Genomic DNA, 16,529 nt, shown 5'->3' with positions numbered 1-16,529 from the left:
AACTGCCCCCAAGCACCTCTCATCTCCCAAGAGGCCGGCGCCCAGTAGCCCACGGGCCGCGGGAGCGGGGCTGCAAAGACTTAAGTTTCACACTCAGTTATCTGCAAGCATCGCCCAGCAGGAAAGCCAGGCACGAAGGCGGGGGGGTGGCTAGAGAGCGGGTTCTCCTTACCTCGGTCGGCTCCCACGGTCAGCACCTTGGCGATAGGCAATAATCCCGACAGGGTCAGTACGGCGAGGAGAAACTCGGACATCGTGGTCCCCGGGTAAGGAAGCCTGCGCCCGGGGCCGCTCCGAGGCACCCTCGGCCGGGCGGCGGCGGCGGCGGCCGCTCGGAGCCCCGAATCGAGCAGCGTCATTTACAAATGTCACTGGAAATTCTTCAGCTCAGTGAGCCCAGCCAGTCCGCCTTCTCCTGCCCGGAGCAGGATGCGGAAGGTGGAAGGATGTGCGCGTGTGGGGGCAGAGCGAGCGAGTGTGAGCGCCCGCGAGCCGCGCTCGTGTGTCTTGACTTTCCGATGCAGGGTACGTCTGATCTTACATCACGCAAGAGGGGCAGTGAGCGATGCCAGCGGACGGGAACGCACGGATTAATCACTGGAGCCGCCGCGCACCCCGTCGTCGTCCACATCAATCACATCTGTGACTTAGCGGGAGGCATTTAACACCCCAGGAAAATACCACCGCGACCTGGGAGAGCCGCAAATCACCATTATTTCGGTCTCCTTGAAGGGAAAGTAACTCCGCGCTGTTTTCTGTAGGGATTTTGGTCTCAAGAGAAGGGGGAGCCTCTGCATTGGGCTGAGCCAGCCAGGCGCCCGGGACGCTCGGCTCGGAAGAGCCAGTTCGAAATGATCCCAGCTAGGGCATTGGGATGCTTCTCTCCGGGAGCACATGCAATCCTTTCGCTCAGGGGAAGCTTCCTTCCCGGGAAGGAAGGACAAGGGAAGTAACTGAGCTTCTCTTAGGGAAATGGTTTCCTCCTCTCGCTCAATTAAAATGCTTTCTAAATTGCACTTATAACTTTGATGCTGAGTAGTACCTGGGGACAAAGATGTAGAATTTAGTGACTCAGCAGAAACAACAAAAAAGCAGAACCCCTAAAGTCATTAACTGTTGCAGAAGAAGGGAAGGGGAAGGGGAAAAGCTACTTACTGTGGTCCCTGAGCAGGGACCAGACAAGCAAGGAACTGATAGTTTGTTTTGCAGTAAGGGTCTCTCTTTAAAGGGGTACCTCGAGATCCCAGCCATTTTAAACAAGTTTTGATGCCGCCCCCCGCCCCCTTTTCCATATAGTGCCAGGGTTGTTTAAGGATTTTCCTAAACCATTCAGCAGTATGAAAATGAATCAGTGGAATTTAAAACAAACAATAAACTAACTAAATAAAATGCCCGTTGTTTGGATAAGCACTTAAGTTTTTGAACATGATATCCAAGTACCTGAAATTTTCATTAAACATTCAAAAATGGCCAAGGAGATAAAACTCAGGACTTTTAATAGTTGCAGACTTACTTTCTTCCTTGTAACATCAATAATTCTTGTCTAAGAAAGAGGGCTGAAATGTTTTTTATTTAATAATTTAAAACCTGAAATGGATGTAAGAGAAAACTGTAAGAAAGGAACAGAACTAAGCTACAGAATGATTGAAATGTAAAGGAAAGAAACTTTAAACATTTTTTCAGTTTACTGCTCATAGGTAAATGTCTGCACTATGAGTTAGCTGTTTATAAGAGTAAAATTATCCAGAAACATCATTGGATATTCCTTAGAAGCCATGAAAATTCTGCTGGATAGAGAAACAAAAAGGTCCGAAGAACCTGTGGTATTCACCATTTTCACATTTTGTTACTATAAAGTCTTTTATGTCCATTTTTTTTTTGTATTTTAAATTTTATTTTCCTTTGTAAATCAAATCATTTAGTGTCTAAAAAAATGGCTCCTACATTTAAAAAGCTTTTTTTTTTCTTTTAAAGTTGTTACACATATCATTTCACCTAATGGTCTTTATTATTTCATAATAAAATGCACCATATAGAAAACAAATAGAGGGATTTTTCCTATTTTATTTCATACCCCAAATCCACAAACTTCAAAATGAGTTGCAGAGGTTAGAGAATATGAGAACAAGAGTGAGAAAGAGAAGAGAGAGGTTGTTATTGACTGATTGTAAATTTTGAATGATGGTCAAGGCATACATGTTTCTTTCTGAAGGATTCACAGACTTTTGCATTCTGTAAGAACTTATCCACTCATTGGGACATTTCAATCAACAAGAAGGTCAGCTAGTAGGATATCCATATCCACTTAAGTCTTGACAATAAGATGATGAGTGCTCACAAACCATGCTAAGAGTTTCCATATTCTTCCTCTTGTGTCACAATGATAAACAGTCACAGTCTACCTCAAAAATGTCAAGGTAAAGTAATCTACAATATATGGCCCACCAATGACTCATCAAATACCAAAGCACCATGATGCCATGATTGAAAATCAATGACATTCACTTTTGCTGTATATGTAGCACCCTAGATTCTACTGTCAGTCCTATAAAGAAAAAAAATTAGGCAAGATAATCAGAGAAGTAAATACCCAGCAGATTTTGTATTCTAAATATGGCACATTTTAAATATATATAGTACCTCTTAAATGTTCATCCTGTTTAGTGAATTAGGTAGACTGTAAAGCATATTAATGACTTTAGGTAAGCTGGTTGACCTTTTTACTGATCTGAATGGAGGAAAACCAAGTATGCATTGTCCACATATTGTGGAAAATATGACCAGAACAACAAAGCAAAATAGAATTCCTTTTAAGTAATCACCAATCAAATTTTCATTCTTGAGTGACACATGGCTGAACGTAGTGACATAAAATTAGTTAATAATTGTGGAAACTTAGTTTTTTAAGGTATAGGCTAGAGTAACAGCAGAAGGTAACTTGTGACATTTAATTTCCCCTACAAATGATTCTCAATGAAGAATTTTCTATGAAGATAATCTGTGACTTTATTTTAAGTAAGCAAACAGATATCATTAAAAAGACATATTCTTAAGTGGTATAAAAATTACCTCCACACTAAATTGGTAGAATTATGTGTACCTAAGTATGCAGCAATGATCAAGTGAACATTTAACTGCATGTCAAGCAGAATTTTTTAGACACAGTATATAATGAGATTATTTATTCTTATCACAAAGCTGTAATGCATAATAAACAGATTGAATATCAAACTTAATAGATGCCTACTTGCTGCAAAACTGAAGTAAAATCTGTATCAAAGTGAAATTGGATAAAAATTGGCCCATATCAAATCACTGTGTAAGGTGGTTCCTCTTTCAAATATTCATTGACAAAGACCATGTCACCAAAAGAGACAGGTTTTATGAAAATCATTGCTATCGATAAGCTGTGGACCAAATTTGAGTGTTAAAATTAAAAACATTGATTTCTAAATTTTGACTGACTATCCAATTAAAATGGATTGTAAATAAGAGGGAAAGTATAAGTATAGTTTTCTATGAAAATACTTTTATTTCCCATGACATATGATTTAATGAAAAAGGAAACTAATTGAGTTATTAGTGAAGAGTGAGTAACTAGAGTTACTCTTCAAATTCTGTTTGTTCTCATAGCCCTTTATAATTTCATCATTCTAATCAGACTTATTAACACTGACATGCTAAATAAATTAAATCATCAAACTAGAGAATATTATGAAATCTCTCACTGAGGTAAATTAAAGTAGAACCAATCATTCTTACTTTCTGGTCTAAAACAACACACAGATATTAACTACCAGTCAGTGATAATCTTATGTTTCCCAATTAAAGTCATGCTTTGAACACATGATCAAACATCAGATTTCATTTCTGCTCACTTAATTAGTTTCCTTTTGTTGTGGGGCTTCTTACCATAGATGGCAACAATTCATGTGCTATGCACCTGAAAGTCCTAAGTTAGGAAGAAGATGTGTGTATCCACAAACCAGGGCTGACTGTTAGTCTCATGGACGTGATGTGTGTGAAGGAGAATTGGCCTGAACGTCAGGTTGCTAGGGAATACTGCAGCCACCGTTCCAAGGGCTGCTGGGTTTCTTACCCTGCCTTTCCAGACAGAAAAGTTGCCAGGCAGCAAGAGACACAGGATGAGAAGGGAAAAAACAGAGAGAGAGAGACAGAGAGAGAGAGAGGGAGAGAGAGGGTGAGGGAGAGGGAGAGAGAGTTGTTAAAGAAAGTGAGCGCTTTAAATTGAAATCAAAACAGATTTATTCTGGCCAAAGTCTCTAAGAAGATACTTTAGATTCATGTTATTTCTTAAACTGTCACATCTCAATGCACATTTTTATCTGTTTTTCCTTCAAAATGTTTGGTAGCACACCTTTTAACTGGGACATGGGATTTATGAGATAAATAACATCTTGGAAGGTCAATCCCTACAATTTGCAAAGTAGTAGGTGGTAGGTACACATGAAAAGAAAATGAAGAGTTATACACTTATGCACTTGTTTAATTAAACTTGTAAAGAAAAAATGTTCTCAAGCAAATAAAGTTTGTGTTCTCTTTACATAAGCCTCAGCTTCTCTTTACCATAATTAGTCATAAATAATTTAAGATATGTACATTACAGTGAAAAGCACAACTGATAATTACATTTTTTAAGGAACAAATAATATAACTCTTAATACCAATCTGACTGTTTTAGGTTTTCTCTGAAAATTGAAACCTTTTCACAGTGTGAAAGAAAGAAGTCTTACTGCTTTAAAGAACCTCAGCAGACAACTTGAAAGATTAAAAAATAACTTCTTGGGACCGGATGTGGTTCAAGTTGCTGAGTGCCTGCTTCCCACATGGGAGGTCACAGGTTCATTTCCCAATGCCTCCTAAAAACAAAAAAAAAACAAACAAGCAAACAAATGAAAAAGGGGTTGAGCACTGGCTTCCCACATACAAGATCCTGGGTTCAATCCCCAGCCCTGGTACCTAAAATACATGTATCTTCACATCACAGTTTTACTTTTTATCAATTTACTTTCATATTAATAATATAGCCTTGAGCAAGAAATCTTATCTTGTTCTTTGGATGTGTCTTCATTTCTGAGAATTTTTCCTACATGATATTATCAGATTTCTTTACTGTTTTCCTGGCTCAGAGGAGTAGTAGCTCAGATGGTTTGAATTCGTTCATTCAGTAAACATTTATATATTATGTACCAGGTACTGCACTAGATACCATGAATAGAGCAATGAGGAAATAGACATGATCCCTGCACCAGCAGAGCTTACAGTCTAAACCAATTATCATCTCTGGGCTAATGGACTGACTTTCCAGGATAGTGTGGGAATTGTGCTGTCATAACCCTCCTGTGTGACATCTAAGGGCCATGGCTGAGACTATTCAAATAAAATAAGGACTGTGTCTTTTTTAGAAAATGCTTTTAGAGCCATAGAGAAACCTGAGCCCTTTGTAGACCGACATAAAAAGTCAGGAAACATATATTTAAATATCTTGGAGGTTGGTGTCAACGTTTAGTCAATCAGCACCTCATAAGTGCTTTGATCTAGAACTTGGCAGCAAACTCATTAATGTTCTGAATTCAGAACACTCGGAAATGTTGTCAGTGATAACTCATATGGATTTAGCAGAGTCTGTGGATTCCGTGGAAGAGAATCAGACAACAAAAAGAGCCCTTGAGAAAGCCTGGTTCAACTTTTAATTAATTTTTTTAGTATAGATTTTAGTAATGGATTTTCAAGCATTTTACCCACCTAATCATTAATAATTTCCTACTTTGTATCCAAATCATATTTTTCTTAAATATACTTTTTATACAGTCTCTACCAGTTCACAATTTCCAACCAAAAAGGAATATGATCATTTTATACGGGCTATCTCTTACAATAGATACCCAGAAACGATTTGTCTTCCTGCTGATTAATTGCTCTTCACTTCTTCCCGTGAACTTGCTTAATCTTTCCTATATCAGTTGTTCCCTGGTCCTTCTGTCTTTGGAACACATTCTTAAATCGGAAGTAAACAGGATAATAACAGTGACAAAGACAGAGGATAGGTACAGGCAAGTACCAGGGAGCTGGGAAGATATGCTACTAGAATTATATTCATTACACTTTTATGTAATAAAATGAGTTGTGTTTGATACATAAGAAGTGCTTTAGTGCCATGGTATCTTAGGACAAATACAGTTGCTTTTGTTTTCTGCTTTGAAAATGGAGGTTGTTTTGCTTTGATTTACTGTAAGAGTAATTATCTCCCTATTTTTATTCCATAACTTTATCAGAAATGGCCCTCACATAATAAATTAAAAAATAAAACCATAAAGAGAAGCAAAAATTCAAAGAAGAAAGAAAGAGAAAAACAAATCTGTTTTCTAAGTGCACCTTGCTTAATTCACACTGGGAATGACTCTTCTGAGACTGTCAACAGCTCCATTTGGGCACAGTTCTTGTCACACAGTAAGTACAAGATAAGTGTGTGCTAAGTGGAATACACTTAGAGTTGAGTTTTTGCATTTTTTTTTTTAAGTTTGTTTTAAAAAGTAACTTACAGAACTAACTTTTCCAAAACACTACTTATTTTTTTCCTCAGTAGAAAAATTCATTTCTCTCAGGTAGAAAATCTCTTGCCCTCTAAAAATGTTTCTCTATGATGAAAATTATACTTTTTAATCACAATCAAAACTCCAAAGCAAAAAGGAGCTTTTTAGCCTAGGACAGAATGCCCTAATTTTGTGTCAAGCTTCTCTTTGTGGGAAGAAAAATAATGACATTTGGACCTAGATATATTTACCGAGATTTGTGAAAATGTGTGATTATATGCATGAGTACTGGCAAAGTTAAATTATAGTTGAAAGACCATTAAATGCTTTTATGACTTTCTCTTGCTACATTCTGCATTGTAAATAGACTTTACCAAGGGTATCATTCACATGGTTCTGCAGCCCTACTACTACATAACAACAACAACAAAAATAAGTGTTCAGACAGTTATTCACAGGTACTCAGTAGAAAATACATATGAGTATGAATAGCAATGCTTGGACATAGGACAACCAAGAATATTTTTGGGTGTTCAGAGTCTAAATTTTTATTTGTGATTAAATATATTTATTTCTAAATGGAGCATCAATTTTGTACTTTTAGCTGGATTTTAATATTAATTTATTCTAATTTAATTTCCTGTTTTTCTTGCCCAAAGAAAGGGAATGAAAATGGCAATAGCTTTTATGACCTTTATTGGACTTTGCCTGAACATTATAATTATTTGTATAATTTATATATATATATATACACACACCATGAATTGACCTATGTTCAGAGAGTATACAAAATTAATGAAAGGATTATTGATTTAATCTTCATTTTTCATCCAAACCAAGGAGATGAATCAATCTGGATATTTCTACAGAGGTACATCTAACCACTGTGAAACTGACAACAGAAAAAATAACATAACTATATACTTAAACAAAATATATTTAACATAAAATATATTAAAGGTCACTAGCCACCAGGCCTGAATCTGGCTGGGGATTTTCTAGAATCAGCCAGGCTCCAAACTATATGTTCTGATGGAAAGGAAAATACAATCTCCAGTATGGTCAACTGCCAGCTCGCTTTACAGCCCTGAAGGCTGGCTGGTGCCCTCTGCCCTCTACTTGTCCACACTCTACATTTAGGGTGGCCACAGTTTCCAAACCAAAGTAAGGACAATAGAATTATATTGATCAATATAATTAGGGGGCAACAGGTCAGGATATTTTCAATCAAGACTGTTCCAGAAAATTCTATCCCTTTGGCCATATTCACTGTGTTTGACTCAGAGACATTTTAGTTGTTTGCCTTCTCTCGTTTCAAGTTTGGTGCTTTCAAAGTATGCTGAGATCTTGAGATTCTTCTCCAGTCAATGGAGGGAGCTTTGCCCTAGAGATGAATGTTAAAAAAGCAAATATTTAGGTGACATTAATTATATGGGAAGCAGGGTTAATATTTTGCATCTTACTTCTAACTGGCTGTATAAGACAATCATCTTCATACAGGTGCCTCAAGTTATTGATTTAACAAATGGGACTAAAAGTGATTTCATTGTTTCCAACTGGGATCCTGGTGAACAAGTTAATGAGGGGAAGTGCTTAGCACTCATGCATGCCTGTTTTAAAATCAGTTTAATAAATTAAGTTCACTTGTGGGAAAACAACAGCACTAAAACACATATGGTCTGAATGATGTGCATTGTGAAGTGCTTCAAAGGAAAATTCAATAGGGAGGTAAGTATTGAATACAGTTAATGTGATTCAGATCACAATCCTGAGGATATCAAGAGATTCATGTTTAAGCTACATTGATATGTATCATACTAAAATAAAAAGCAGCATTTTGTTAGCTGCAGTTTCAAAGCCTAAATGACATATTTCCTCCTACCACTGTAAAGAAAACACCTTTTGATTACAATTAGATGCCATCACAGGTTCTCATGGAGGTTTTGTTTAAAATCAAGTTTTATCTCTTGAAACAGAACTCAGAGTTCAGCTGGACAAAAAAACACAAAAACATCTGGAACTTAAGGCTGATGGAGTAGAATGTTTTCCCTCATGTTCGCCTATCCCCACCCCAAATATGTACATCACAATCATTTTTTCCCTTATGCAAATGTCAGACTTCTTTCTTAGGAATATTATTTCAAAAGTAATTTCAATAGTTTCTTGTATTATTCTGACTTAAGATCCAGACAGAATGCAGCACATGATTCTGCTTTTAACAGCTTTATACAATCAAATGTTTCCAGAAAAGGATGATAATTATCGTTGGCATTGAACTATAGTGCGGAAGAAACCTTGTTTGGGATTTTTAAATAGCAGCCCAATTCGGCTGTCTACACTACCATACCTTTATGCTTTTAGAATAATAAGACTCAAAATGCCATTTAATCGCAACTTTTAATATATCCCTTTGTCTTTCATTGGGGAATAGTAGAAATGTGACAAAGAGTATTTTCGTTTATTTTATTCACTTTTGTTCTTTATATAAAAGGTAATATGAAAATGTGCCCAAGGGTCTACCCTTTTCCATCTAAACAAAACAGGACTCTAGAAAAAGCAGATGCTTCAGTTCATAGTACGTGAGTGCCCCCTTTAGGATACTTTTTATATTTTTGTTCATATAAGCTTTTAAAAGTTGTTACTCCTTTGAATTTTATTTAAAATAAAAATAAAGTGATTAAATTATGCATCTCTGACATAGCAGTCCATGCTGTATTTTTTTCCTCCCCATTCTGCCTGTCTAAAAAGCCAGTGTGAACCGTCATTTTAACCACATTGTCTTTTCTCTGGTTTTGCTAAAAATATCCCCTACTATAACTTACTCTTGTGACACATGTCTGCATTTAGAGTATACATAAATTTCAAAATGTGAATTCTTAGGAAACTTGTGTTTTCTGGATATAGATCTTTTGCTTGATTAAAAAAAAATGTCAACCAACTCTGAGTTTTAGAAAATAAAAATAGAATATCCCTTTGTAGGAGGAGGTTCAATTGCCAGTCTGGCTGGGATCAGAATCTTTGACCTCTCAAGATTCTTTCAATTTCAACTTAACATGTATAAATAATACTGCAATAGAAAGCAAGCAAGCATGTACTTAAATGTTCCTGCCAGTTTGATATCAGGGGTCTGGTGCCTAGGATTGCTTTGATTTTATAACCATTTTCTTATTTGTACTGTAGCCTGGGGTTAAAGGGGTGGGCAAAGTGAACTGGAAAGTATGTCCTCACCATAAGCAAGTATGCCATATTCACTCCATTTTCATCTAGTTAAAAAAGAACATTTTGGAACATATCAAGGCTGAGGCTTTGTTAGATTCAAAGTGGCTCCCTTAAGTGATAGGATTATAATTAAATCTATTGAAAATAGACTGCTTAGTTTATATAATATTTGTATGCACAAAAAAAATCATTAAAAACCTTTCGCTTTGGATAAGTTTGTTTTTGAATGGAGAACAGATATAGTATTAAGGAAGCAGCATTGTAAGTAGTCAAGAAAAGGAGGCCTTAATTTCCTCTCCTGCCTCCCTCCCTCTGCCCTCATTTATTTATTGAGACCTTATTATTTGAGAGACACAGTGCTTGGTCCTGGGATTACTCCAAAGGAAAGTCATGGCCTGTGTTTTCAAGAGCTATGTTTCTAATGAGAAAATAGGTCTAAAGAGACTACTAAAATATATCCTGCTAAGTGCTATAAATGGAGGTCTACCTACTGCACAGCAGAGGAATTGATCAGGGTACATTTCAGTCCCTCTGGAGCAAAAATGATTTCAGCAAAGAGGAGACACATAAAATGACTCAGATATTTTGCCAGGAGGAAAAGTCTAAGAAGGTCATTTCAGCAGGGGGAATGATGTGTGTTAAGGCACATATTGCAATATAATAATGTGAGAGAGGATTATCTGGCATCTGGAAAGATAGGAAGGTGTCAGATAATGCAACATTTTGGAAGGCATACTAAAGAATTTGCACTTTAAGTTGAAGGCAATGGAAAGGCCTTTTCTGAACACATCAAACACTAGCCAGGAAAATATAAATCCATCCAATATCTAACTACATTATTTGAGAACTGGCTTAGTCTCCCGGGTGGCTTGAAAAAATAGGAATTTATTGTCTCATAGTTCTGAAGCCTGGACGTCCAAAATCAAGATGTCAACAGCGTCCTGCTCCCACTGAAACCTGTAGCAGAGAATCCTTCTTTGCCTCTTCCTGAATTCTGGTAGATTGCCAGGCATGCTTGGTGTTCCTTGGTTTGCAGCTAGAGCTGAAGCTTCAGCATTTCAGTCTCTGTCTCTGCCGTTCTGTGGCATTCTCTCCTCTGTCTGTCTCTCTCTGAGTCCTAATTCCCCTTCTCTTATAAGGATACCAGTTTTATGGGATTAGCACCCACCCTTACCTAGTTTGACCTTATTTTAACTATCATATCTTCAAATACCCTATTTCCAACTAAGGTATCATTCATAGGCCTGGGGTTAGGACTTGAACATATCTTTTGGGAGGGATGCAATTCAACTCATAGCAAAAAAACTATTACTTTCACACTTCTATGTTTACCTGATAGTAACTCATCTCATGAGCAGCCTAAATCACAGATTCAATCCCAGGTTCTGAAAGCAGTCCTTACCTATTAAAGTGTGAATTAAAGAATTCTAGATGAGTTAACCTAGTGATTCAACACCAAATGTCTCTGGTTACGTATCCCAATTTCCGGATCATTTCTAAGTTCTGCTCCTTGCAAGTTAGAAGGTTTGGGCCAATTATTTAACTTAGCCAAGCCACAATGTTCATCTCAGTAGACCAGCGATAATAGTCCCCATCTCTTTTAAGAATTAGTACACCGCTTAGCACCTTTTACCCTTAGGGATTGTCATGTTCTTGTTCACTCTTACTCAGACCAAGATTGCTGTCTTTACATCTAAGTCCTTGGTATCCAGCTCTAGATGGCTTTCATGCCATACTGTCTTTTATTTTGTTGTTGTTGTTGTCAGTGACCCCAACTGTACCCATTACTGGGCCATACTGACATCTGCCATCACTCTGCCAGGCCCTCTCCTATAGTTCACTTGTGGGAGTTTCCCAGGTAGACTGAGCTACTGAATGACCCACATGGACTAGACAGAACCAGTGTCCACTAAGCCACGTTCTGCAAAACTCACATCTTTCCTCAAAGGAGCAGATTGATCTAGTTGGAGGGACAAGATAGAGATACATAAAACAGATAACCAGGGATGAATGACAGTATATAAGAATTAAAAATTAAAAGCACAGGTAAGGCATGGATTTCAGGAAAAGCCTGTTGTTGTAAAGGAGATGGTCAGAGCTAGAATTTCAGTTAAACCTCACAACAGACATTATTTTTCATAACAATAGAGAAATCACAATTTATTTCTGTTTGGAAAATGCAAATAAGTGTTAAAAAATGACAGAAACAAATGATATCTATTACTTCAGAACAATAAAAATATCCTGGCTAAAGTAATCAGGAAATTTTAATAGAAAGATTATCTGGGAATTTAGAAAGGAAGAAAAATATTAAATTGCTTGCTCCACGCAGGGGTAGGCAGTTCATATATACTATCTTATTCTTGGTGCAAGAAAAAATTGAGACTTATTTTTTAAACTTTATTGGCAAAGATACATATATATATATTTCAATTTTTTTAAGAAACCAGAAGTGAAGTATAATATTAACAAAATGTAAAAGAATGAAAGGGAGACTGCCAAGAAATATAAACTAACAAGGCAAAGAGCATTGAAATAAGAACGAATGTACGGGAAAACTCGCCAGCTGCAGTGCCGTGCGGGTCCCCAGCTCCGGTGTCTGATGTACGGTGGTCTCTTCTCAAATGGAAAATGAATCTGAGTCACCCCCGCACAAAGTTGGGGAGAGTTGGATGAGACCACCGCGGTTCCACAGAACAGACACAATCCCGGACGAAGCTGAAGGGGACAGAAATGGGGACCTGAAAGAAGCCAGGACAGAGGATGGCGAGCTCAAGAGTCAGGACACCTCCGATTTAACAGCATTTGTAGGGAAGACTCATCATTGCTTAGTCCTGCAGTCCAAAAACTGAAAATAGATACCAAAGAAAAGGAAGAATAGGAGCAAATGTTGATGAAGATGAAATTCAGAAGATGCCAAGCCTGGTTTCTTCTTTTTCTAAGCAGCTGAATGGTTATAAAATGTGTAGCCGGTCGGCTTTCCATAATGACTACATATTTTATAATTTCATTTATATGGAATGTACAGAATAGGAAATCTGTAGAGAAAGAAAGTAGAATTGTGATTGCTTAGGATTAAGGGTGGAGGAGAATATGCAGTGACTGCTAATGACTATAGGATTTCTTTTGGGAGGGGGCCAAAATATTCTTAAATTAGATTTTGGTCATATTGCACAATCCTGTGAATATACTAAAAAACAATGGCTGGTACAGTTGACATGGATGAATTATATGGCATATAAATTATATCTCAATAAATCTGCTAAAAATATGTGTATTATATGAACCCATACAAAAATACATGTGTGTGTATAACTTTAAAGTATTAAAAAAATATTAAACTGTTGTATTGAGATGGTAAGAATGTAGATAATATTTAACTTATTTTTGCTTTCTATACATTCTAAATTTTCTACAATGGACATGCATTACTCTTTTTCTTTTTTAAAATTTCGAAACTCATATTGTCTAGCAAGCTATCTTCCAGACTTAACCTCCATGAATTTGCTCACTAATCTTAGTTCGTATCAGTGAGATCATGCAATATTTGTCCTCTTATCTCTGGCTAATTTCATGGTAAGATTCTTCTGTATAATAACTGCAATGATGGGCACATGACATTATGCATTTATCAAGTCCTAAGGAACTGTACAGCACAAAGTGTAAACCGTAATGTAAGTTATAAACTTTGGTTAGTAGCAGTGATTCAGTATTGGTTCACCGCTAATTTAAGAGGTCGATAATAGGTATGTGGGTGCGTGGGGGTTATATGAGAATTCCTTTACTTTTGGTGTAATTTTTTTGTAATGTAATCCTAAACATCTCTAAAAATAGAATTAAAAATAAAATTTCAAAATTTCAAAACTCATTTTTATTACCACATTTTTTAAATGAAGAAATAAATAATTCATTACATTCTCAAACTGTAAAAGTTGATACCAAGATGAGCAAGAAATTGGCCAAATGTTTAAAAATGATTTTTTTTTTTAAAAGCATACAACCAAAAGAAATCAGTAAAGCCCAGAGCCAGGTACAAAAACCAACAACAATAAAAAAGACTGTGTATAGTGCCTTACAAAGAGGCTTGAAGGACAGGTTTAGATGTTTCTTAAATATTTTAAAGGCAAAGAGCAAATTAGATAATTATTGGGATCATATGTGGCTACTCTCCAAAAACTGCATTAAGGGGTGTAAAGAAGTTGGTAGGAAGACAAAATTAATGTATTTTGTATAAGTCATTATTGGGAAGATCTTTGGAATATTCCAACAGTTGGCTAAATATGCAAATTTTAGTGTCAATTAGCTATTCTGACTGAAGACTGGCACTGTAGACATTACATAAACTCTAAATATTCCAGAACATGAAATTACAGAATTAGAAAATTTTATTTTCAGTTTTGTAATAGTTAACAAAGAAAGAAATCAGTAACTATTTGGAGGCAAGGCAAGTGGAATTTTATATGAGGAACAGCTATCCATTAATGCAATTGTGTGGTGGAAGTGTAAATACATGTGAAATAGAGAATTCATTGGACTTCTTCTTTAAAATATTTTTTTAAAAAGCATTTAAAATGTGTTTTATTCAGGCCCCACGCAGATTAGGATGGTGGAATGAGATGATTTGGGGCTCTGTTCTCCGAAGAAGCTCTGATGGTACCAGAATTAAATGGCAGAAATAACTTTCTCAAATCTACAAAAGGTAGTTAAAGAGTAGAAGTAACAGGGTGAGCAATGAATGAAGAAAAAACAAGCTACTTAAAAGCAGTAGGATCTTCAGGTATCCTGCCTGACCCCTCCCCAGCCTTCACCAGCTTGGCCCAGGGATCCATACGCAGGTCTGGAGGGAAGAGAATAACTCTTGTGTACTTACAGGGAGCGTGGATGTTCTTGCCCAATCTGAGTCTAAATTCCAGGGGTGACACATTAAAACATCAAAACATCCAGGTTTCAAGAAAAGCTTCCAAGTCTAAAGAAATAGGATATGATGGCCCAGGCAAAAGAGAAAATTAAACCATAAAAGCCATCAATGAGGAGGACCAGACCTCAAACCTACCAGGTAAAGACTTTTTAAAAATGGTCTTAAATGTGTTCAAAGAGCTAAAGGAGACCTTGGCAAAGAACTAAAGGAAATCGGGATACAGCTGATGTACTATTGTGAACAATTGATAGATTATTAAGAGAGAGAGGGAAATTATGAAAAATCATGAGACAAAGCTGAAGAGCACAGTTACAGAAATTTAAAAATCCCTAGATTGGTTGAACAGAATATTACAGCTAGCAGAAGAAAGAATCAGAAAACTTGAAGGTAGAGTTTGAAATAACTCAATCTGAGGAGCAAAAAGAAGAAAGAATGAAGAAAAGTAAACAGATTCTGAGAAACTTGTGGGATATCATTATGTACATATACTCCCGATTTATGTATTATGGGAGTCCAGGAAGTGCAAAAAATAAAAGACAAAGGAAATATTCAAAGAAATAATTGTTGAAATCTTCTCAAATTTAGCAAAGACATAAATATACATAGCCAAGACTCTCAACAAATTTCAAACAGTGAAAACTGAAATAGACCCACACTATGGCTTTTTATTCAAATTGCCAAATACCAAAATAAAGAGAGAATCTGCAGACTACAAGACAGAAGCAACATATTAAGTACAAGGGAGCAGCAATAATATTAAGTGCCAATTTCACCTTGGAAGCCATAGAGGCAAAAGGTGACAAAGGTATAACTTATTTAAAGGGCCGAAAGTAAAAAAAAACTGCTAAGCGAGAATTCTATATTTGGCAAAACTCTCCTTCAAAAATGAAAGAGACATTAACATATTCCTAGGTAAACAAAAGCTAAGGGAGTTTGTTACTGTTAGACCAGCCTTACAAAAGATGCTAAAGAGAGTTCCAAATGCTGAAAGAAATGGACATTAGATAATAACTGTGTGACGAAAAAAAAAGGTAGCTGATGAGGGTAAAGCCACAGGTAAAAATAAATGCCAGTACTATTGTATTTTTGGTTTGTAACTCCACTTTCTATTTCCTACAAGATCTAAAAGGCAATTTCCTAAACTGTTATGAGAAAGGATTGTGGGAAGATCTCAGATTTGGAAGCTCCAGGACTCTTTCCCTCTACCAGAACAACTATTAAACAGGCATGAACTGTCTGAATAAAGTATTTTGAAACTCTGGAGTCTAATAGAACACTGTGCAGTATCTAGGGAAGAACTGTAAGAAGAGGCTGGTAAATTATGGTAAATATCAGTGAATTTCACCCTCTATGCAGTGGCTACCCTGGCCCAAATGCCAACCTCTTGTCAGGCAGCAGTGAGGATCTCAAAACTGGCTCTGATGCAATTTGTTGGTATATATAAAAACCTAGCTCCCCAAGATCCAGGAGTGTGCAGTCTGATTGCTGATCACTACTTTTGACCAGCTGCTTCAGCCCCAGGGTGCCTTACTCTGATGGTGTCCATTGTTCTAACTCAACTTGGGCAAAAGCAACAGAAGAGTTCAAGATAGTACCCTTCTTCAACACTAAAGAAAAAAAATTGAGGGATTGCATTACCAGAAAAGTGCTAAATCAAGAAAACACTGCTTCAAAGAGACATTGGATAAGCTACTAGTTCCCTTCCTAGAACTTCTTTCACTCCTTCCCCAGGGCAGTGTGGGCCCAGCTAGTGCCACATTTGTGGGTCCCTAGCTTTGTTCTGGCTGGAAAGGCTGACCCAAGAAATTCCTTTCTAGCTTGTCCCCTTCCTTGCAGAA

The 16,529-nt window shown here is 36.8% G+C and overlaps 1 protein-coding gene across 1 annotated transcript in view; it reads right to left on the bottom strand.

Moving 5' to 3' along the window:
* Positions 1 to 892, bottom strand: part of LRP1B (LDL receptor related protein 1B) — a 2,023,931-nt gene extending 2,023,039 nt beyond the window's left edge. The window contains exon 1 of the mRNA XM_058301027.2: positions 173 to 892. Within this exon, the coding sequence (XP_058157010.1) occupies positions 173 to 359 (187 nt within the window). The 5' untranslated portion in view covers positions 360 to 892. The remainder of the gene's footprint in view (positions 1 to 172) is intronic.
* Positions 893 to 16,529: the final 15,637 nt, after the last annotated feature.

The sequence above is a fragment of the Dasypus novemcinctus genome, chromosome 7, assembly GCF_030445035.2.
Source record: "Dasypus novemcinctus isolate mDasNov1 chromosome 7, mDasNov1.1.hap2, whole genome shotgun sequence".
NCBI lineage: Eukaryota > Metazoa > Chordata > Mammalia > Cingulata > Dasypodidae > Dasypus > Dasypus novemcinctus.
Note: the sequence above shows the minus strand (reverse complement) of the source record. Positions and strands in the feature narration are given on the sequence as shown.